General features: G+C 49.7%; 1 protein-coding gene across 1 annotated transcript; it reads left to right on the top strand.

The window, feature by feature from the left end:
• The first annotated feature begins 783 nt into the window (after window positions 1-783).
• Window positions 784-21,309, top strand: SCNN1G (sodium channel epithelial 1 subunit gamma). Its single transcript, XM_028090445.2, has 12 exons — window positions 784-1,106; window positions 2,896-3,205; window positions 4,715-4,905; window positions 5,872-5,975; window positions 8,683-8,846; window positions 16,070-16,168; window positions 17,778-17,895; window positions 18,419-18,497; window positions 18,580-18,637; window positions 18,829-18,890; window positions 20,586-20,661; window positions 20,947-21,309. The coding sequence occupies exons 1-12, from the start codon at window positions 790-792 to the stop codon at window positions 21,307-21,309; spliced, it is 1,941 nt and encodes a 646-aa protein (XP_027946246.2). The 5' UTR covers window positions 784-789.
• Window positions 21,310-23,754: the final 2,445 nt, after the last annotated feature.

Here is a 23,754-nt window from a genome sequence, read left to right on the forward strand (position 1 = left end):
CACGATGCCTGGCAAATATTAAGTGGCCAAGTGTTGTGGGCTATTGTTTAGAAGGCGCTCTAGAAACACTGAAGGCTTGAATGTAAAGAGAAGTTAAACAGAAATGAAACAGAAACTCTACTTGCAGGGAAAGCAGAGGGGAAAATCCTGGAAATCACGGCTGGGAGTGGACTGAACAGGATCTAAGTTGGCTGCCAAGCAATTCTCTTGGCAGGTTGTATCTGTCAGAAGAGATGTGCAGGGCACTTGCTCAGCGAGACACTGAGCTAGGCATGGGGCGGGGGGGGCAAAGGGGTTAGTGAGATAGGAATGCTGCCCTCAAGGGGGCAGGTTGAGGGCAGTGATAAGGTGTGGGTGGTCATGCTCTAAATACGGCAGAGCATGATAAGAGTGGTGCAGAGGCCGATGTGCACAGGGCTCCTGTTCCAGGCACCCAGGGGAAAGGTTCTTCAAACCTGTCCAATGATTCACGGGTTAAACCCCACCCAGCCCCCGCACGGCTGGGCCTGGGGGCTGCAAGAGGAGGAGGCTGCCCTTTGGCAGCTGCTACGTCCAAAACCCCAAATACCCTGGAAGAGGGGCCAGGACCTCAGAAAGCAGACTTGTCCAGCCCCCAAAGGGAAAAAGGAAGGTGGCCTCCGAGGGCACGTGGGCTGGTGTTTCCCAGAGTCCGGCCTCCAGGGACCAGCCAGCGCTTGCTGGTGGGGGGGGGGTGGTGGCACTGTGAGCTCACCTGCTTTTCTTCTCCGTCCCTCCAGCGTGCCTGCCCCTCCACGTCCCATGCTCGCCATGGCTCCTGGAGAGAAGATCAAAGCCAAAATCAAGAAGAATCTGCCGGTGAGGGGGCCCCAGGCGCCTACGATCAAAGAGCTGATGCGGTGGTACTGCCTGAACACCAACACCCACGGCTGTCGCCGCATTGTGGTGTCCCGCGGCCGCCTGCGGCGCCTGCTCTGGATTCTGTTCACGCTCACCGCCGTGGCCCTTATCTTCTGGCAGTGTGCGCTCCTCATGGCCTCCTTCTACACCGTCTCTGTCTCCATCAAAGTCCACTTCCAGAAGCTGGATTTTCCTGCTGTCACTATCTGCAACATCAACCCCTACAAGTAAGAGGCAGGAGCAGGGCTACGGGTGGGGTCTGCACCCCCTCCAGAGGCCACAGCCCCTCTCCAAGGTACCATGCGCCACCCTGCAGACATGCTTTTTAAAAATCAGAATTCGTTGCCAACCTTGGTAAACTCTCTCTCCCAGGTTCTAAATCTGTACCAAGTTTTCTATCTAACAGCTGCTCCTGAGGTTGGACTAGCTCAGGATGTGCAGGAGGGGGAGGCAGCAGGGGTCAGTTTCACTTGGAGGTTGGGCCTGGAATGGACTAAACCCGCCCCCTAGCCCAGGCAACTGGGAGCGCACACATGCGCACGCACACACACACAGACACACACACACACACACACACACACACACATACACACGGGTACACACAACCAGCTCAGCCATTTCCCCTGAGCCCTGTAAGCTTACACCTCACTCTCCCCAAAATGTGAGCTGGAAGCTGACTCAGAAGTGACACCCAGGTGACTTCCAGAAGCATCTCAGCTGCCCCAAACCCTCATCTGAGTGAACCCAGCCCCACTAATTGAGATCACTGGGCTCTGGGCAGGATCAACCCTTGGTCCTGCCCTATTGTCTGCCAAGGGGCCTGTTCTAAATGGGTCACTGGAGTCCTGCTCGGGATTATTGAAAACTGATCTGTGAGGCAGGTCAGAATCTGGCAGAATTTGTCTGAGCAGGTATGGGTGTGGAGAGAAGGGAGGAGCAGGGGAGGAAGAGTATCAAAGTAAACCACCTGGTCAAAATCAAAATCAGGTCTAAGACTCATTCTCCCCCCTCAGAGTCTTTTTGTCTCTCCCTCCCTCTCTTCCATCCATCCATAATCAGACAAGCTGTCGTGCGGTGTGCCAGAGTCTGGGGCATAGAACCGAACAACCCAACAGTCTTTGTCCTAGTGGAGCTGAGTTGTGGTGGAGGAGTGAAATATTAACAAATATAATTCCACCAATAAAATTAATAGTGAATGTTTTCACACACACACACACACACACACACACACACAAGATAAACTCATAGAATCTCTGCAATAATCCCATTTCACAGAGGAGAAAACTGAGACACAAAAAGGCTAAAATAACTGGTCCAAGGTCACAAATCCAGAACGAGGATGGGTAGCTGGACCCCAGGTGGTTTGGCTCTGCAGTTTATACACTCAGTCACCATGCTGTGTCGCCTAGTCACAGAGCAAGGGGTAGAGAGAGAAGAGAGGGGGCGGTTAGGAGGGAGACCAGGACTACTTGTATAATGAAAAGTTAAAGATAGTGCTATGCTTCATTCCATCCTGCATCATTCTTCTGTGTTCTTGGGGGTTGTCAAGGTGACAGTTCTACCTCCCCCCTCCCAGCACTGACTCTAGGGGAGTTCATGACAGGGACAAGGGAGCTTGGTGGAGATGCACACTGTCCCCTGGACAGACTTCTCTTTAGCAGGGATCGTCTGCACTGTAATTGTCCTCACCGTGGCTGGTTTATGGGAGGCACTTGATAGTCACCACTCCAGAAATGCTGGTTGGGGCAAACTCACCAACACACCCCGAGAGCAAGCAGATGGTAGTGGCAGAAATGAAGGCATGAGAAGTCATGCAAGGGTCACATCACCGTTTACTTAAGCCAACAGTCACTTTGGACGGGGCAAATCATAAAAGGCTTGGTCTCCTTGGCCAAGGAGGCAGGCGAGAAGTGGGCCCAGGGCTGACACGCACTGATGGAGAGCAGAGGGCAGAAGCACCAGTGCTCTGGCAGAGGAGCTTCCCCTTTCCCTGACTCCTCCTTCCCACCTTGGCAGGTACAGTGTGGTGCGGGACCTTCTAGCTGACTTGGAACAGGAGACCAGAGTGGCCTTAAAGACCCTGTATGGCTTTCCAGAGAATACGTCTCGAAAACGCCGAGAGGCAGAGTCCTGGAATTCGGCTTGGGAGGGCACACGGCCTAAATTCCTCAAACTGGTCCCACTGATGGCTTTCGGTCAGGATGAGACCGGTAAGGCCAGGGACTTCCTCACAGGGCGGAAGCGGAAATTCAATGGACGCATCATTCACAAGGCGTCGGATGCCATGCATGTCCACGCGTCCAAGGAGGTGGTGGGATTCCAACTGGTGAGATACGCGTCCTCACAGCTGGGGGACATGGGATGGGCTGGAGATGGTGGGTCCAGTAAGGTTTCTCCTTTTCCACTGTCTCTATGGTCCTGCCCAAAGAAATACACCCAGTTCAGGGTGAATTTTCTGCAAGCAACTAAAACTGACTCAGGCAATATTGAGCAGGAAAAAAAAATGTCTTAGAAAGGGACCAGTAGCTCAGGGAGGCTACTCAAAGGACAGAAATTAGGCAAGATCCAGGGATCTAGGTGGCAAGAAATGGTGGAAAGTCATTTCACGTATGGCTGCTGGATTAAACTTCAAGTACACTATTTTCATGCTTTTTGCTAATCCATCCATAAGGACAATTCAGATTCCATCTTGGGACTATCTGATTGGCCAAGTTTGGGTCACCTAATGGCTAGCAGAGGGTGAGGCATCATGGTGGACAGTCTCATCAGACTGTATCCCATAGGGGAAGGGACATTCCACCAAAGCCAAATTAGGGCGCAGACCCCTGAAGGAATGAAACAGATGATACAGAGCAGAAACACCCACTGTTCCCTGCCCTGCAGTACTTGCCTTTGTTAGGTGCCTGACTTTTCATCTCTCCTTCTGGGTCCCATCTGAGGGGCTCTGAAGAAGCAGCCGTTTACCAAAATCAAATTCCATTAGTGTCCTGGGCAAAGTCCATCAATCACCCTATCTCTCCAGGCCCCAGGCTCCTCTGTAGGATGAGACACCTGGTGGAATGAGACCACCTCTTCCTATACCTCATACCTGGCTTGCCAATTGTGAGACCTCAGAGCACCAGTTACAAATCCTGAAAAAACAGCCTTTTCTCCTAATCACTGAGACTTTTCAAAGTCTTCCTGGGTATTTTCATGAGATACCCACTCCCCGTAATCCTTGAGTGCAAAATCAGTCCTTCAATGTCTGTCCGTTTGAGAGCTTCCAAACTCTGTGTGATGAGAACATCTGAAACCTACTACAGTCTCCCTCTAAGGCTTTCATTATTATATATTTAAATGCTGGTCCTCCCAACTACTCTCTGAGGTTGGGAAGGATGGCATTTTAGCCGACATTTGGTAGGTGAAATAATGGAGCCATAAAACGCCTTGCCCAAGATCCTGCAGAGAAATCATCTTGGAGTCTGGGCAAGCATCCAGATTTCTAGACTGCTGACCCAAAAGGAAATGGCTAGAGGTGTGTGGGAAGTCAGTAGCAATAATCAACCATAGCCTGGATATCTGGAGATGCTAAAGAAACTGGTTTTTCTTCTTATCTGGTAAGCAGTCGCAGGGAGTCGTGACAGTGAGACTCTGTCCTCCTCTCAGCCCCATCTCGGTCCTTGAGGCTGATGTCTCTCAGCCCCTGGAAGTAAGAGGAAGCCCATCCTTGCTTCGGGTGTCCCTCCTGTTCCCCCTGAGCGTCTGGTCTAGAGTCCCAGTTCATTATCCTCACCGTCCTTCAGAAGGCCAGTGCTAGTGCCAATGGCTTCAGCCTACTGTCTCCTCTTACCCACAGTGTTCAAATGACACGTCCCACTGCGCCCTCTACACCTTCAGCTCGGGAGTCAATGCCATCCAGGAGTGGTACAAGCTGCACTACATGAACATCATGGCACAAGTCCCTCTGGAGAAGAAAATCAACATGAGCTACTCTGCTGAGGAGCTGCTGGTTACCTGCCTCTTTGATGGGGTGTCCTGCGATGCCAGGTCAGGAGAGGAGTCTGCTCCCTTAGCTCTGGGCCCCTTGCCTGCACCTGCAGCTCAGCTTGGGAGGGCTTGGGAGCAGAAGATGCTCTTCTCTGATGCTGCCCTTGGGAAAACAGCTTACATGGGAGCTAGGTTCTAGAGTCAGTGAGGAAGAGAGAGATGGCACAGAGTCAAAATATCCTTGAACTCATTAAGTTACTCATAAAAACAGAGTGGTTGATGGTATATGTATAACCTTGGATGCTACCATCATACACACCAATGACTGAGAACCATTGACCTAGCACAGAGAAGGAAACAAAGGAAAGAAGGGAAGGTGGGAAAGAGAGAGGAAGAAGGGTCTATGTACAGATGGGTGAGCTCTCAGACCTTTCTGCCTTTAAGTTAACACTCAGACCTCTAGTGGTGACTGAGCAGTGGTGGGACATTCTAGAGTGTTCCTGCCTATCCAAAAGGCTTACTTCACTCTATTTAAACACTAAGCCATTCTATATGTAAGTAGATATATTGGTCCTTATGAAGCTGAGTGATTGGAATCATGTCCACTTGAGGGTTGGGTTCTAAAGCCAGTGTAAGGACACATGCCTTGTGCTTCCTTCCCTGGAGATCATTTCCTGGTATTGGAATGGAAAAAAATGTCAAGTGTTGGCTGAGAAATTCACAAGCAGAGGAATCTGGGGGCAGACATATGGCACAAGGAGTGCCACATCAGGATGGAGACAAAGATGGGAGGATTAAGAGAGGGAACAAAGCAGAGAATAGTCCTGTATCAATGTGTGTGTCAGCCTGGGTGAGGGGCTTTGGTTATGGCTTATCAGACTGAAGGTGGAGAAAGTAAGTCATGTCTATTATCCATTGTCCATAAAAGAGAGTTGGCCTCATAAGCATGGCCCATCCAGCCTTCAGCTCAGATGCACAAGGGGAGTTCCCACCAAAGCTCCTTCTGACCCGTATTCTTCCTCATAGAAACTTCACGCTTTTCCACCACCCAATGTATGGGAATTGCTACACGTTCAACAACAGAGAGAACGAGACTATCCTCAGCACATCCATGGGGGGCAGCGAGTATGGTAAGGAAATCCACACCAACAGTGAGCACACTGGCAGCAGGACAGTTGGGGTGCCCGAGCCTTCCAGAAAGGCGGGCTCTCTCCATCTAGCCAGAAACCAGGGACACCATGTCCCCTTTTGCTGCAGTGTCTCTATCAGCATCTGTGCGGGCTCCTTTTTCGGTGTCTGTTTTCCTTTCTGACATCTCCTCTTTACTTTTGAGAGACAGAAAGAGATCACATCACCGGGGTTTCTTTTCCTGGAAAACCACTCTGGTTTGAGCTTGTAGTTGGAAGGAGTAATGCAGGGCAGGCAGCTTTCAGACGGACTTGAACCCAGATATGCAGAACAGGAGATTAAGGAGGCAAACATACCTTTATCTTGGTTAAGATAACGCATTCTGGAGCCAAAACCCAGCTCTGCCACTCACCGTGTGACCCCGTGCAAGTTACTGCACTTCATCTACAAAGTGGAACTCACGATAATATGTGTGCTCTAAGGTTGTCAAGAGGACTTAATGTATATATAGTGCTTCAAGTAAGTCCTGGCACACACTGGATTAGTCTGCTCAGGCTGCATAACAAAATAGCCTGAAAAACAGAAATTTATGTTCTCTCAGTTCTGGAGGCAAGGGGCCCAGGGTCAAGATGCTGGTGAATTTGGTTCCTGGCTTGCAGATGGCTGCCTTCCTGCTCTGTCCTCACCTGGCCTTTCCTCTGTGGCAAGCAGACAGAGAGAGAGAAAAAGAGAGCACTGGTATCTCCTCCTATCCTCATAAGGACACCAGTCCTATGGGATCGGGGCTTGCCTTATGACTTCATTTAACCTTAATTACCTCCTTAAAGGGCCTACCTCCAATACTGTCACATTACAGGGTAGGATTTCAACATATGAATTTAGAGGGAGGGGAACACAGTTCAGTCCTCAACACACATGAAACACACAATCAATGCTGGCTGTGGTTGTCATTCCTACTGTTAGTAGCATTACCACTCCTATCACCAGCACCAGTAATACCATTACGACCTCCCGCCCTGGCACGACCACTGCTCTGCCACGGTGACTTTTGTAGGGCAGCCGGCAACAGACGGGCCTGGCTTATCCACAAGAGGAATTTGTGCAAAGTCCTAAGCAAATGGAACACAATTTGATATACAGATATGCTCCCACAGGGAAAGGAAAGGTCTTGTCATAGAGGAAAACAGCATGTGGGGGCCTAGCGTTTGCCACTGTGTGGCCTGTATTCTTACCAAGTCTGCAAGAGACAGTAACTCAGGACATGTACTTTGGTGGGAAGAAGTAGTCTGGGAGCTGGGAGCTAAGAGTGCAGAGTCCTGGCTCTGCTACCTATGCGCTGGGTGACCTTGAGCAAATCACTTGCCTGCTCTGGGCTTCAGTTCTTTTAATTGCAAATGGAAGAAGTCAGAATGAACTCTCAAAGTTTTCTTTTTTCTTTTCTTTCTTTCTTTTTTAAAGATTTTGTTTATTCATTTGAAGGAGAGAGAGCACAAGAAGGGGGAGCAGCTGAGGGAGAGGGAGAAGCAGACTCCCTGCTGAGATTCGGCAGGGAGCCCGCTTCTCCCTCTGACCCTCTCCCCTCTCATGCTGTTTCTCTCTCTCTCTCTCTCTCTCTCTCTCTCTCTCACTCTCGCTCTCTAATAAATAAATAAATAAATAATCTTTAAAAAAGAAAATCCTAATGAGGGCTACAAGGAAAATCAAGTAGTGAAAGGGAAGGGGGTGCTGGGGCCAGGACGGGGGTTTTATTTCAGATAAGGAGGCATCTGTGACAAGAGTTAGTTAGGGGTAAGAAGATCCACAGAAGAGCATCTGGGGCACTAACCTAAGTACAAAAACCCTGAGAAGGAAATGAATTTGATGTGCTCTAGAAACAGAAAGAAGTCCAGTGTACCCGGAGCTTCTTGAGAGAGCGGGGAGGGGACGAGGAGGGAAACGGAAGCAGGGCTGCATCCCTGTAGGCGTGACAGCCACAGTCAGGTTACGGATTTTATTCCATGGAATTTCCACCGAAGGGTTTTGGGCAAGGGAGTGACCTGATTTGATTTCCAATTTTATTTTTTAAAATTTTTAAAAAAGATTTATTTATTTGTCTGAGAGAGAGAGGCAGAGAGGCAGAGGGAGAGAGAGAGTCTTAGGCAGATTCCACACTGAGCACAGAGCCCGACGCGGGGCTCTATCTCCTGACCCGAGCCGAAACCAAGAGTCAGATGCTCAACTGACTGTGCCACCCAGGTGCCCCTGATTTCCAATTTTCAAAGGTCCCTCTGGCTGCTGGATGCAGAATATCCTGCAAGGGTAGGAGCTGGAGTATGGAGAGAAGTTAGACCAGTGATCAGATACTCCATTAGTGCTTTTCTATAAGGGTTTAAGCAGCCATAGCACTGCATGTCCCTTTGGACGCTCTGCAGAATGCCCCATCCCAAAGGACCACGCGGAAATGCATGTCTCAGGTAGGGTAGCAGTTCCTTTATAGCTCAGCAGAACTGTGGCGGTAATGCTGTTTTGGGGGACACAGCAGTGAGCAAGTTGAGCACCATCCCTCCACCCCCTCTTCTCCATGAAGCTTCCGGTCTAGCCCTGTCCATCTTTTACTTGTCGGAAATGCCTGCTTCTTGGTTTGGAGCCTCCCAAAGCGGTGGGAGAGGTAGGCTAGCGCCAGGGAATGTTTAATGAGCCTTTGACCGCAGTAGCCTTTTGTCTTCCCAGGGCTGCAGGTCATCTTGTACATAAATGAAGAGGAGTACAACCCCTTCCTGGTGTCCTCCAGCGGGGCCAAGGTGATTGTCCATCGGCAGGATGAATACCCCTTCATCGAGGATGTGGGAACAGAGATCGAGCCTGCCATGGCCACCTCCATAGGGATGCACCTGGTAAGAGAATGTTCTGATCTCTGTAGGTGTGGCAAGAAAAACAGGTCTTTTTTTTCCAAGAATAACCAATAAGGCACGGCTTTTGGAAAAGTGTGTTGGTTTCAAAAGGAAGCATAGTCCTAGATTTGCTAATAGTTCCCGCAATGGTCACTCCAGCAGTTCTACTAAAGGCTGTCTTTGCATCTTCTGTATGGATGAACGAGGACACAGGATGCCATTTTGGGAAAGAATTGAAGGAATCTCGCTTGTCGCAAAGGCAGACACTAGCATTTATGGAACCTGTGCTGGGAGCAAAGCCTCAGACACTAACTATATCTGTCACTAATATAAATAGAGCAGATTAACACCTTTCCTTCTGGGCCACCTAAACGTCTATGAGGCATGTGAACCACTCCTTAATCGCTAATGGGAAGTCACTGGGCCACTGGAGCCCTATTTAGCCAATCATACTTCATCAGTTTCACCTCATTCATCAAGAACCTCCTTCTCCCTCAACTCTTTGACTTTCTCTTACCTCACTGGTTGCTAAAAACACTCATACCTGTCAACAGAAGCACATCTGGGCTGCAGACTCCAATCCCTGAGTCAACTATGCCCTATAGGAGCAGAAGGGCAAAGAGAGGGCCGTGCCCCAGATCCTCCACTACTTACACAATCTTCTTGTTTGCAGGACTGAGGTCTTTTTATGCCAGTAACTCTCCACCTTTTGTCTTCATTCCTTGCAAATCTGTCCTCCAGAGCAGTGGTTTCCAAATCTGACTGATCGTCTGACTCAGATCCACAGAATCAGAATCTCTTGAAAGCTGAGCCCAAGATCTGTGTTTTTACCAAACTCTGGTGATTATTCCAAGAGGCAGAAAACCGAGGAACCTCAGCTTTAGAAAGTTGAGTAGTTCAACGCGAGAGGAGAAGCAAAGTGTGTCTTCCCAAGCGAAAGTAAAGCTAGAATGACAAAAGCTTTAGCACAGCCATGAATGATGGCTTCGTATTGGGTTATAAAGTGATATAGTGAGCACTGGGGCTTGTATATCCACCCATTATTTATCCATTCAACAAGTATTTTCTGAGCTCTTCATGTGCTGGACAGTGGGACCATATCAGAGTGTAAGACACCGTCGCTGTCCTGTCGGAGCTTAGAGTCTGGCAGAGAGGATCAATCACAAACAAAAAATTGCACAGGGACGCCTGGGTGGCTCAGTCGGTTAAGTGTCTGCCTTCGGCTCAGGTCATGATCCCAGGGTCCTGGGATCGAGTCCCACATCGGGCTCCTTGCTGAGCAAGGGGCCTTCTTCTCCCTCTGCCTGCCTCTGTCTCTCTCTCTCTCTCTGATAAATAAATAAAATCTCAAAAAAAAACACACAAAAATTGCACAAATGATTAATTATAATCATCATTAGCGCTACCAAGGAGAAATGCAGGATGCACGAAAACCCATCCGGGGGATGGCTGACCTAAGGCTTTTTTTTAATGGGGGGAAATGGGGAGTTCAAGGAGTACTTTTCTAAGCAAGCAATATTTAAGTTGAGACAGCCGAGATGATGACCTGAGTACACAGTGACATTCCAGAGGAAATCTGTGGCTTCTGTGCCCCCATCAAATGGACAATCCTGGACAAGAGAAACAATTAGGATGGTTGCCTGGAACCTGGGTTCTCTCGGAAGGCACAATCCAATGTGGGAAGTTTGTTTCAACATGAGAAGTGTTGTGTACCAACTTGGACTGTGCGAATACAGATTTCTGCCCCCCCCAATAATCCTGAGCCCCAAGCTATGAGACTGTGGCTTGGAAAGACTTTAGGGTACCACTTAAGGATCTGGGTCATTGATTCTTCTATTCACCAGGACTGCAAAACTCCCAAATCGGAATAGTGAACATTTTCACCCAACATTGCCCATGCAGTTTTATCTGCGCCCCGGACGAGGACTTGGGATTTGCAGTACATCTTATCCTTTAAGAAATTTTTGTTACCTACCCTTTGGCCCTCTCTTTCCCTTCCGCCTTTCACAGTGTCTGCAGGCTTGGGGGAGAGGATCAAGAGCTTGGAAAAGTGCAAGAACTAAGGAATTCTGCCCTCTGATTTCCTTCTCCGAGCTTAGCAATACCCACCACTTTGTTAAGCAAATGGTTTCTTTAGCAATGGTGGGTAAACAAAGACATGGGTGGGTTTTCTGCTATACCTCATCTGAGATGTAGAAAACCAAATTGACAGAGCTAGGTCAGTCAGCTCTTTTTCTGATTTATGAGCATTTGGAACAACAAAAAGTAATCTTAGGGATTATTAAGAGGTCAACATGGGGTTACTAAGAAGAAGTCCAAACAAACTAGACTTCCTTCCTTTCTTATTTTTTATTTCTTTACTTATTTTTCTCGATAGGCATGTTAAGCTGGTAGACACAGTCAGTTAAAATTTTTCCTTTATTCAGTAAGGGACTGTGTGTCCAAAGCACTGGAAATTTAGAGATGAATACAACAGAACACCTATCTTTAAAGATCTTATCTATAAGACCGCACAGCTTTGTGAAACAGTTCCCAGCTCCGTGGGAACAGAGACATTCAGTCTTGTTACCAGGCTCAGTTCTTAGAACATAGTAGATGCTCAGTAAATGATGCTGGATGGATAGATGGATGTATGGATGGATGTACAGATGGTGGGGAGCCCAGACTGTTGGTGAGCAGATGGATGTACAGATGGTTGGGAGCAGCTGAAGCTGAAGGCTTCCTAGCTGATAGATTCTTGAAGGACAAGTGTCAGGCAAATAGTTTCCGGAAGGGCTAGTCCAAATAAAGGGCAAAGCCATTACAAAGGCATCACAGGAAGGATTTTAAGCTGAGTGGTGAAACTTTTTGAGAAATCTCTTTGGCTGAAGTATAGTCAAGATAAAGTAATCAAGAAAAAGGAATCAAGATACTGGAGGCAGCAAACTGACAGTAATTCCAGAAAGAAAAGATGAGACCCTTAGCTGAGGCAATGGCTGTAGGGATGAGCATAAGTGAATGGATTTGAGAGATACTACAGCATGGAAGCAACAGGGCTTGGCAACCAAGGTCAGTGAGGAAAGACCTCACTAAAAGGGAAGTTAGATTGACATTTAGATTTTGGCTTGGGCAGTGGGGTGGATGGGGGTGCCAGGCTCAGAATTAGGGAATGCAATAGGAGGGATAAGTTTGTGGGGGAAGATGATCACTTCGGTTTGGGACATAACCCAAGTTGTTGTGCCTTTGGGAAATCAAGGTGAAAATGTCCAGAAATGCTATGAACCTGGAGCTCAGGAGAAAAACAGAGGTGGGGGTTGGGGTGGGCATCTAGCATAATTCTAGAGTTGGAAATAAATGGCATCACCCAAGACCTGAGACAGAATGCAAATGTGTAAGGCCTGAGCAGAAAGAAAATGAAGAAATAGAGGCAGAGAATGAGGAGTGGAAGCCAGAAAGAATTGGTGTCCGATAAATCAAAGAAGAGAGTTTCAAGGAAGTGTGAACCAAAGTGCCAAATGCCACTGAGAGGTCAGTCAAGACAAAGGGCAAAAGGTGTTCTCTGGGTTTGGCAACCAAGAGATCACCGGTGGTTTTTGCCAGAGCAGTTTTCAGTGGAAGAAATGGAACAGAAACCAAAGTACAATCAGCTGGATCATGAATGGGAGACGAGGAAGTGGGCAAGGGTAGACAACTCACCCAGGGTGGTGTGGAGCCAGGTCTTGGAGAGAGGGGAGACTTCACTGTCATTGCAAACCCTACTGTGCATTTTTATCTTAAAACACATGCACACCTCTTTTCACAAGCATGTGCATAACAGGGACTAAGGACCCAGAGTTGCACTTTGGTTGTGTAATCGCAATGTCTCAGTTACCTCATCTGTGAAATGGCTATGATAACAAAAATGTGACTTTATAGGCTAATGAGAATTCAGTGAGTTGATTCATGTGAAGCACTTGGAACAGTGCTTCATGTGTAGTAAGTGTTCCCAAAATATTGGCTGTTACTATACTTTTTATTTTTAAGAGGAGAGATGTGAAGGAAAGGAAAAATAAGTTTGAAGCTAAAAGAGAGGTTAAGAAAGTTCTTCTTATCCTTGGTGACACTTTCCTCCCTTATGAGACGTTGATCTCTTCCATATATATAGAAAAAGTACTAGTTATTTGCCATTTGTGTTGTAAATATCTTTCCCAGTTTGTGCATTCCTTTCAGTTTACTTTATGCTACTGTTTCACATGCAAACTTTTCAAATGTTCACATAGTTAAAATCTTTGTTTTCTTCTTTAGTCATTATGCTTATTGAGGATTTTCCTTCCTTGAGATCAGATACTGAGCTGAGCTACCTTCCAGTTATTTTATTATTTCACTTAATACTTTAACTCACTAGAATGTTTTTTCTGCAGGATGTGAAGTAGACATAGAATTCACTGCTTCCTCCAAAGAATCAACAGTAGTCCTAACTTCATATATTGTGTAATTATTTTTCTTTCCTCCATTGATTAAAAGTATAAACTTTGCCATACACAAATAAATTTTATAATTTATTACAATATAAAAACAGAAGAAAAGCAAAAAGAGAGTTAAACCACCCATAATTCCATCTAGGGCATCATGCTGCTGCCTGGGCTTTTCCCTGGCATAGTTCATACCTTTAAAGAGGTGAGTTGGAGGGGCGCCTGGATGGCTCAGTCAGTTAAGCTCAGTTAAGCTCAGGTCATGATCTCAGGGTCCTGGGACTGATCCTGCATCAGGCTCCCTGCTGAGCGGGGCCTCTGCTTGGCCCTCTGCCACTCCCCCCCCTCATTCTCTCTTTCTCTCTCTCAAATAAATAAATGACATCTAAGAAGCTGAGGATTCCTGTGCAAATGCTGGCCTCCCTCAGGATTCTAAGAAGGAAGCAGATAAGATCTGGTGTGATAAAAATGGGCCTTGTTGCCCACACATATACTCACATAGACTTAATCACACCTACATATACCCATGCATGCACACACATACACACATCTCACACACACGTACGCACCAACACGAATGAGTGCTCACACATATATACAAAACTTGCATCCATTCACATACATATGTACCCATTCTCATTTTTGTGTCCCTAGGGGTCAGGGACAGATCAGCAGTTCTGAAAAACTGATGGTGGAGGGGAGAGAGAAAGGGAGGGAGGGAGAGAAAAAGAGAGCAAGCCAGAGAGGGAGCACTAGAGTGCCCACCCCATCTGCCCTACCTCCCCACCTTCCAATCCCGCCCTATCCAAATTGCTTTAGGAAGCAACCTGAATAACCCAGGGGCTCTGAGTTCAATAAGTATTGTTACAGAGGACTGGGCCATTGAGGACTCAAAAGCATAAAAGTCAAAAGATGATTTCTGGAAGTGGCCCGTGGGCTGGTCCTCCAAGTAGAAGGAGCTCCAGCCACCTTTGCCGGCAGCACACGGCTTCTCCAAGTAGACAAACCCTGTCACCTAGATGCCAGGGTCTTATACTCCCTGCCCCCCACCCCCACCCCAGGCAGGTAAAGCCTGTAGCTGCCACACGCTGGGACCACTCAGCAGGACTCAGGAGCTTGAAGGAACATCTGCCCAGGGAGCCTGCAGCTTGGGGGAAGCTTAGAGGGTGGCAGTGAGTTGAAGTGCCCTCCAGGGAAGCCACGCTCAGCATCTTTGTACCCCAGTGCCCAGCCAGCCCTGGCATGTTCTAGAGACTCTAAATCTGTTAGCCACCCAGCTGTTGGAGGAATGAAGTCAGTCTGTTTATTTTGTACTGACACAGAAAGATGCTCACTCTTCATTGTTAGTGACGAGGAGATTTCAGGGCAAAGGGAATGTGTGAGTACATATTTGCCTGTCCACTTGTCTGTCTGTATATCTGAGATCAGATCTGCTCCTCTCCTAGGAAAGAGAGGAGACCACATTGAGGAAAGACCACTTTCCCCTTTGCTTCTGTTGTTTAAATGTTTTAAAACGGGCACTGGCAATTGCCCTTGAGGTCCCTGCAGTTAATTGAGGGCCACTAATGGACAGCAGATGGATTACAATATAAACAGAAGGAGATTACAACTACTTGAGATTTCTACATTTTCCACCTAGGTCAAACTCCTTGATTCCTCCCTCTGTTATTTTTCTGTCTATCTGGCCACTCTTCAGTGGAAAAAAAAGATTTTCTTTCCTCCCACAAATCTGCCATTGATTTCCCCTTTTCTCCCACTCTCAGAAAACAAAAAAAGGACAAAAAACAAAAACAAAACAAAACAAAAAAACAAGGAACCTGGCTATAAGCTGGTCACAATTTATATTCAATTATCATTGCCTCCTGGGAGACATTATTCTTTTTTTTTTTTAATTGGCTTGTCTGGATTTTTTATTTGCAGTGACAAATATTAAGCTAGAGCCAAACTTAGTAAACCACGATAAAACATTATTTCATGTGGTTTTTGAACTGTGAGTTACGATCCTCTCACCTCCTCTGATCAGGGTATCATTCTACTCTCTGGAGCATTCCTTGGCCCTCTCTAAGAAAGTCAATTTTTCCAAGTCAACTTCTGGGACCGGAAGACAAGAGGATAGGAAATGGGCCCTTCCCTGGGAGGAGAATCCCACGAAGCACACAGTCACTGCTTGTCTTTTTTCCCCTTCCTGTGCCCTCCCAGTGGATTGTCCAATGGCTTACTACCATTTTGAAATCCAAATCCAGATTTCTCAGCATGCCAGAGGAGGCTGCCATGATTTGGCCTTGACCTCCCTCTCTGGCTTCATCTTTCTCATGCTGCCTTCCAGCCACCCTGGTCCTACCCGACATCAGCCTTTGCTGCGGCTTCTGCCCTATCCCCTTCCTCCACTTCTTAGCAAATCCACCTCTTTCTTGCCATTCTTTGTGGAGCCAACGTGTCCCTTTCTCAAAGGCATCCTCCTCAATCATTCTTGGAAAGACTGCACCCGTCCCCGCAAGCCCTCCAGTCCCTCTTCCCAGTTTCACTGATCACTAGCCATAATTATCCAAAATTATCTCATGCATCTATTTGCCTTTTGGCTGTCTGTCTACCCCACTGGAAAGTAATGTCCACAAGAGCAGGGAGCTTGTCTCTATTGATCATTGTTGAGTCCACAGTGCCTAGAATAGCACCACGCACCTAGTAGGTGCTTGAGAAATATTTGTTAAATGAAGGACTAAATGCTCAGCTCCCAGGGGTGCCCCCATCTGGGTCCTGGGGCTGGGTAGGGCTGAATGCATGCTGCTGTGATTACAGACGGAGTCCTTCAAGCTCAGTGAACCCTACAGCCAGTGCACGGAGGACGGGAGCGACGTGCCGATCAGTAATATCTACAACGCGGCATATTCCCTCCAGGTATGGGCGGGAGGGGGCACTCAGCCCTGGGTTGTGGTCTGGACACAGGAGACAGTTATCTATAGGGTGGGGTGTGTCTGGGACCAGGAACTCTGCTGATAATTCCTGGGGTTCATCCAAAGACCTCAAGAACAAACAACGCCAGTTGGTTCCAGTCCTCTTCAATCCGTCTGTAACCAGAGCCGAATTGATTGATTGAGGTTTGCATGGAACACAATGTACAGCTGAGACAGGCCTGCTTCCTAAATAGGTCTTGGCAAGTGAGGGACAGGAGAGAAGCAGTCTGGGGGAGGCCTTGGCCAAGGGGTTGGGAGCCTGGCTTCTGGGCCCCTCATGGCCCACACTCGATGATGTCCTCGGGCAAGTGATGACATCCCCAGCAGTCACAGGGGGAGGTGGGATTGGATCAGGGCCTGCTAACTGGCAGCCCCCAGGCCCCTTCCAGGCTGCACACCTAGTTTTTTTTCTGGCCTGGATGGTGTTTAAAAGTCAGGGAATTTCATAAGAAAACCCAGATTTCCAGCTTCTCTTGAAAAACAAGATCTGGCAACATCAGGCCCACAGCCCTGCAGTGTAAACAGTGGGTGGAGTTGCCCGGTTCAAGGAGACACATGTTCTCCTTTCCCATAGTCCCCACCGGCCCCTAGTGTATCACCTCTATCACTGGCCCCTGAAAGGATTTGAATTTGCAACCCTTGAGTGCGATCATCCGTTATGCCTTCTCTTACATTCTGGGAGTCTGCAGTTCCCCTCCTCCTGGGATGCTCAGAGTTAATGAGAATCATTCCAGTAGAATAAAAAAGATCAGGTGTTCCTACGTTCGCACTGAGTCCTCTAGCTTACATTGGAGCTGAGCTGAGAGGTGGTAGGGACGCTAAGTGAAAAGAGACTGTTAGTCAAAGAATGTCTACTTATAATAGAAATACAATCAAACTGACTTCAAGACCAAAAGGAAAGCTCAGCTCATTGGAAAGACACTCCTGGATAAAATTTAGTGAGAGGCTACCATGGACAAACACCTTACATATAGCAATTCATTTCCTGCTCACAACAACCTCGTGAAGTAGGTACTGTTATACTTATTTCAACGGTGAAGAAACCAGAGAAGTTAAGGAACTTGCCTGAGGTCACACAGCTGGGGTGTGGCAAACCTGGGATTTGAACTGGAGTAGCCTGCCTTCAGAGCCCTTGCCATGAGCTTGCATGCTATAAGCTTTGTGGCTATGGTGGTAGCTTATGATCTCCAAGGATCCAGCGTGGAGGGCCTGCACCTGAGAACAGAAAAGCGAGGGCCTCTCTTTCTTGGCATCTGCTCCGATGTCCCCCCACTCCCCTGGGTCAGCACTCAAGTCATTGAGAAAGGACCGCCCCAGGTCCAGCCCCAGCTCAGCCTGTTCTCCTCCTCTCAGTTAATCTGAATTCTCAATCACTTTTCCACCTCGGTCCCTTTGGTGCCAGGGCCACCCCTGGCCCAGTCCACTGGGGCACATTTATGCGGTCCGCCAAGGCTGTGGGAAGCCGGCCCCCTGGATGCGGGTTGTGTAGGGAGGGAGCTCTCTGGAGTCCATGTACAAGGAGGTTAAGGGAACCCCTGGGTTTCGTCTTTCAGATCTGCCTTCACTCGTGCTTCCAGACAAAGATGGTGGAGAAATGTGGGTGTGCCCAGTATAACCAGCCTCTACCTCCAGCAGCCAACTACTGTAACTACCAGCAGCACCCCAACTGGAGTAAGTGAGACCTGCCCCAGAAGTGGGGTCCGCCCAGCCCCAGCACCAGCCTATGCTAGGGCCTTTTGCAGGACGGAGGTATTGATAGAGAGATAAGAGGCAGAGTTTTACTCCTGTCCTCAAGCCTGGCTTGAATTCCACTTTCTGATTAAGGACCAAATGCTGAACCCCAGCGTGTGCTGAGAGGTTGGCCACCTCTGACAGCTCCAGGAGGCAGGAACCACGGATGGTACCCTTTCACGGAACAGACAACTGAGGCTCAGGATGGTTGAGCAACTTGTCCAAGGTCACCCAGCCAGGGAGTAACAGAGCTAGACTCAAAGCCGGTGCTGCTGACCCCCCAGCGTATGTCCTTAACCTCCACAGTATTCTGTCTCTCAACATGACAGAGCAGCATTTGTTTCCAGAGAACAGGAAAGGGGAGGAGAAATCATTACAAGGAGACTCTGGGGGCTCCATGGCTAACCCCCCCCGAAGGGCACTGTGGCCCCGAAGCTCACACTGCCCTCTGCCTTGTCCCCAGTGTACTGCTATTATGAGCTGCACCAGGCCTTTGTCCGGGAGGAGCTGGGCTGCCAGGCGGTGTGCCGGGAAGCCTGCAGGTGAGTGGGCCTGGGAGGACGGAACACACAGGGCTGGGCCGGGCCGGGCCTCCCGCACTCACTCTGTGCCCTCCCCCCTTAGCTTTAAGGAGTGGACACTGACCACCAGTCTGGCACAGTGGCCATCCATGGTTTCCGAGGTAAGTTACCTTGCCCCCTCTTTCGCCTCATATCCTCAGCCCGGAGCCTGATGTTCCACCTGGGTCCTCTGGCTTCGGGGAGAGATGCACAGGGGAGGTCAGATGGGGTGCAGAGGCTAAGAGGGGAGGTGCATGGGCTGGCCCTGGGCTCTCAAGACATCCCCAGGTCATTCCTTATTTCTCTGTCACAGAAATGGTTGCTGCCCGTTCTCACTTGGGACCAAGGCCAGCAAATAAAGAAAAAACTCAACAAGTAAGCAGACCCCCGCCCTGTTTCCTCTTTCTCCACTGGCCCTGCCAAACCCTCTCTTGTTCGTTCACTCGTTCCTTTATTCAACAAATATTGATCAAGCTTGTGTCCGGAGCCAGGCCCTGCGCTAGGCCTGGGGCTCTCAAATGTTTTGACCGTAACCCATGGTATGAAAATGGTTTTCCATTGAATATATAAATGAGGTAAAAGTCTCATGGAATAGCACTTCCTTATGATGTACAAAGCACTCAGGCTGATCTTCAGACACTGCAAGCCGGTATAGCCAAACCAACTGTTTATATCCATTCCGGTGATCCTGGCACCGTTCGGAATGATCAGTGCCCATATCAGCTGACAAAGAGTTTGAACATCTCTGTGGCTGCGATGCGATATTTCCTATCCTGGTTTGCTTTGTCAAAGGTAGTGGTCATGGCCTAGGAAACTGATGTCATGGCTTCCTGATGTATCTTGACCTAGTTGGAAAAATATTCCTCTGAGCCATGCAGCTTCTGATCCCATTTAAATTTTCCACATCGAAATTCACTTCCAAGGGAGCTTTAACAAAAATCAGGCAGGCCAGAGTTCAGGGAGCCCAGGGGATGGAGACGAAGGTGTGAGAGAGGGTGGGGGAATTGCCATGTGACCTCACATCTCTCTGGGCCCTCCCCATCTCCACAGGGCCCAGCACCCAGGCCAGGCTAGCCTCCCACAATTATTGAATATCCACTAGGTGCCAGGTGCTGTGTGTGGTGTTGGGGGTACTATGATGACCGAGCAGACATGATCCCTGCCCAAAAGGGCCTTACGGTCTAGTCATAAAGATAGACTTTGACCAAGCCGTTGCAAACTATTAAACCAAGCATTGCAAGCCGGTGACCCCTAGACCAAATCCAGCTCCACAAAAGTAACCCATTACGTCTGGCTTTCCTTGAAAGATCAGAAGTTCTGGAAACAGCAAACCTCCGTTCTTCATAGCACTAAAGAGCTGAGTAGCACTTGTCCCTTTGGAATAAGCATGGGCTTTCCAGTTTGCCACAGTCCTATCAGGAGGCCATTTAGTACAGCGGCTAACAGCATGGGTTGTGAAGCCAGATTCATCCAGGTCTGAATACTGGATCTGCCAATTACGAGCAGTGCATTCTTGGGCAAGTGACTTAACCAACCCGGGTCTTGGTTTCCTCATCTGTAAAATGGGGACGATGAAAACATAGCTAGCTAGGGTTGTTGTGAGCATCAAACAAGTGAATTTACATAAGCACTTAACGGTGGGTGGCAACACAGGAAGTGTCTGATAAATGCTGGCTGCTATTATGGTCATTGTCATTTCCCTACACTCAGCCTACCTCGCTTGTGTACATTACCTGCATGTCTCCTGTACATATTTGAGATTGCAATCAAACCATCGCAATGTCAAGGTTTAATGAAGAACAGGGTGCTAGGGGAGTATAGCTGGGTGGACTGACTTAGTCTGGAGGGTAGGAAATGGTTGTGGAGGGAACAACCAGGCCCAGGTTGGGCATGTGCTCTAGGGTACAGAAGGAGTCTCAGGGACCAGGTTCTAGGACCCCCGGGGAGCTCAGGGCCTGGGCCATGCTGGGGGCTGGGCAGGAGGGAGACAGTCACGCTAAAGGGCTGGTCGTCTGGTAGAATGCACAGGCGCCCGACTCACCTTGGCCCTGACTTTTGGAATTTCTGCAGGACAGACTTGGCCAAACTCTTGATATTCTACAAAGACCTGAACCAGAGATCCATCATGGAGAGCCCTGCCAACAGCGTGAGTAGCTTCCTTCTGGGACCTGTCTGGGGTCTGCAAATGTGCCCATCTGCCCAGCCTCAGAGAGCAGAGTCAGATGCCAGCGATTCAGTCTGAGCTGGCAGGGCTGCCATGGGCCATCCAGGCCTGGGATCAGCATAGGCAGAGGAAGAGGGGACTGGAAGCCCTCCAAACCCATTCAGGGCCAGCATTTGCCAGGGGCTCCCTTGGGAATCGGGGGTCCCTGCATGAGACCAACTTGGGAGGAGGGGCCCTCTTCACGGTGTGGCTTGACCTCCCTTGCAGATCGAGATGCTTCTGTCCAACTTCGGTGGCCAGCTGGGCCTGTGGATGAGCTGCTCTGTCGTCTGTGTCATTGAGATCATTGAGGTGTTCTTCATCGACTCCTTCTCTATCATTGCCCGCCACCAGTGGCAGAAGGCCAAGGAGTGGTGGGCCCGGAGGCACGCTCCCCCTGGCCCTCAGGGCCAGGACAACCCAGGCCTTGATGTAGACAATGACCTGCCCACTTTCACCTCCGCATTGCGCCTGCCTCCAGCCCCAGGGACCCAGGTGCCTGGCACACCGCCTCCCAGATATAATACCTTGCGTTTGGAGAGGGCCTTTTCCGACCAGCTCACAGACACCCAGGTACCAGCTGAGTCCTGAGGCAGGGAGGTGAAGGGAAATATAGCTGGGACCCCCAGCCCCGGTCTGAGAACTTAGACCATGTCACCCTGTCTCCTGCATGTGGAAGGGACTCTTGGCACCCCTCTCTGGGCTTTTCAGAGACATTGAGGACAAGTCTGCTTTGACCAACAACATGGGGCCTGGGTGTGTGCAGGGGACCCATTGGCCCCTGCCCAGCCACCTTCACAGCCGTCCAGGGTGAGAAAGGGCCGGCCGCCCAAACCCCTGGCACATCTGCTCCAGAGAGAGATAGGGGTCGAGGAAATGGTGCCCAGCCAGCCGAAGGCCAGAAGGGAAGCCTGACAGAGCTTTCACCAGATCTTGAGAGAGAAAGACTCCTCCAAAGCCCCAAGCTGGGAGTTTCACCCACTCCTCCGGCCTGGGCTGGGGCCCAAGGATATGACCTGAAGTATCAAGGGCAGATAACCACTGCCTAGTGCCAACGCCAAGAAGAAGCACCAGCCTCGGAGCTGAGGCTGTGAAGAAACTGTTTTTAGGTTTTGACATTGGGGAGAGGTCTCTCCTCTGTGCCCTCAGGCAGGGAGCTGGCCCGAGGTCCTTGGAGTGTGTGGGGGTAGAGTGCAATGGGGGGCGGTCTGGGGATGTGACAGGAGGCCCTCACTCTGGGAGCATGGGGGGGGCCGTGTTCTGGGCAGCTAAGCCAGTGCCCGGGGCCCCTTACCCAAGCAAAGAAAGGTCTGCAAAAGGGCCTTGCCGGACACCCCAGCAAGTGGTGGCCCAAGGCACAAAGGATCATCTGATAACTCACTTCAGCCTCTCCTCCTCCCAGGCAGCCACTGCCCCCCCCCCAAGGCCTGCCCCTCCGCAGCAAGCCAACCACCGCAGACAACCGTTTCTCTACTCACACTTTCCAACATGACAATACCTAACATGTATTAAGCACACAGTAGGAGTTCAATGTGAGCTCAGCAACAGTGTGCTGGGTGCTGTTCTAAGCACTTACGGAGACGAGTGTTGGGGACAGCAAACTGCAACCCATGGGCCAGATCCTGTTTTTGCTCATGACCTAGGAATATTTTGTATTTCACTTTTCTCAATGGTTAAAAAGATCAGAAGAAGACTCTTTTGTGACTCATGGAAATTATACAAGATTCCATTTTCAGTGTCCATAAATAAAGTTTTATTGGCACACAGCCATGCCCATTCATTTACGTATTATCTGCACCTGCGTTTGCGCTACAATGGCCGCCATCCCTGTAGTTGCAACAGAGACCCTAGGTTTGCAAAGCCTAACGTATGTATTCTCTGGCCCTTTATGGAGAAAAATCTTCCAATCTCTGGATTAAGCAGGTTTGATTATCTCATCGTATAGATGAAGAAACTGAGGCACAGACAGGTTAAGTTACTCACCCCAGCTGCCACGGCTAGGAAGTTGCAGAGCTAGGATGTGAACCCAGGCGGTCTGACCCCAGAGCCTGTGCACTCTATCATTCCATCACTTGGCATCCAAGCAGTGTCTGTGCCTTTTGAAGGTGAGGCTCAGGTCAGTCCAGGGGGGAGGAGGGAAGGCTCGGCATCTGGTGATAGGGCAAGAGGGATGCCCTTCATCCTTGGGTGCAGAGAGGCCTGCATTTCAGGCCTGCTTCCAGCACAGGGATGCTTGCTAGTGGAGGCAGGAGTCTGGGCCCCTCCTTGGGCCCCTCCCAGGGACACCTGGTCTAACCTGACTCCAGGCCAGTGGCTGCAACAGCTGTCTCTGCCCCCTGCAGTGACTCCACTGGACCTCACTGAGTGGAGCTCTGTGAGCAGGCCCGGCAGCCAGCAGGGAGGAGGTCACCGTGACCGTGACCATGACCGCGGGCTGGCTGTGGCACCCCTGGAGGAGTGGACTCAGAAGCCAGGGCCGATGCAGGCGAGCATCAGGTTACAGAGGGTGCGAGCCTGGCTCCTGTCCTTACTGGGCTGGGGTGGTGGCAGCCAGCACGGACAGGAACTTGTGTCACCTGACTAGGCATGGCCGAGAAGAGCTTCCTCCCCCTCCTTGGCACCCCTTGGCAGGAGGGGTGGGGGCTGTGTCCGATTCATGGAATTGACTGGCCTCAGCATGATGTCATGGGCAGGAACACTTCTGGCGAGGCTGGCATTGCTGCTGGCTTTGTCAAAGGTGAGGCCAGGGGCGCCTGGGTGGCTCAGTTGTTAAGCGTCTGCCTTTGGCTCATGGTCCCAGGGTCCTGGGATCAAGCCCCGCATCGGGCTCCCTGCTCGGCAGGAAGCCTGCTTCTCCCTCTCCCACTCCCCCTGCTTGTGTTCCTTCTCTCGCTTTGTCTCTCTCTGTCAAATAAATAAATAAAATCTTAAAAAAAAAAAAAAGTGAGGTCAGGGGCATTTGGAGTCAACAGCCACCCGCCCCGGGGAGCACATGCTCACAGCCTAGGGCTCCAGCCAGCTCCCTCCTGCCTGGCT

The sequence above is a fragment of the Eumetopias jubatus genome, unplaced genomic scaffold (assembly GCF_037043125.1).
Source record: "Eumetopias jubatus isolate StellerSeaLion01/CBP00866 unplaced genomic scaffold, mEumJub1_p1.0 scaffold_12, whole genome shotgun sequence".
Taxonomy (NCBI): Eukaryota; Metazoa; Chordata; class Mammalia; order Carnivora; family Otariidae; genus Eumetopias; species Eumetopias jubatus.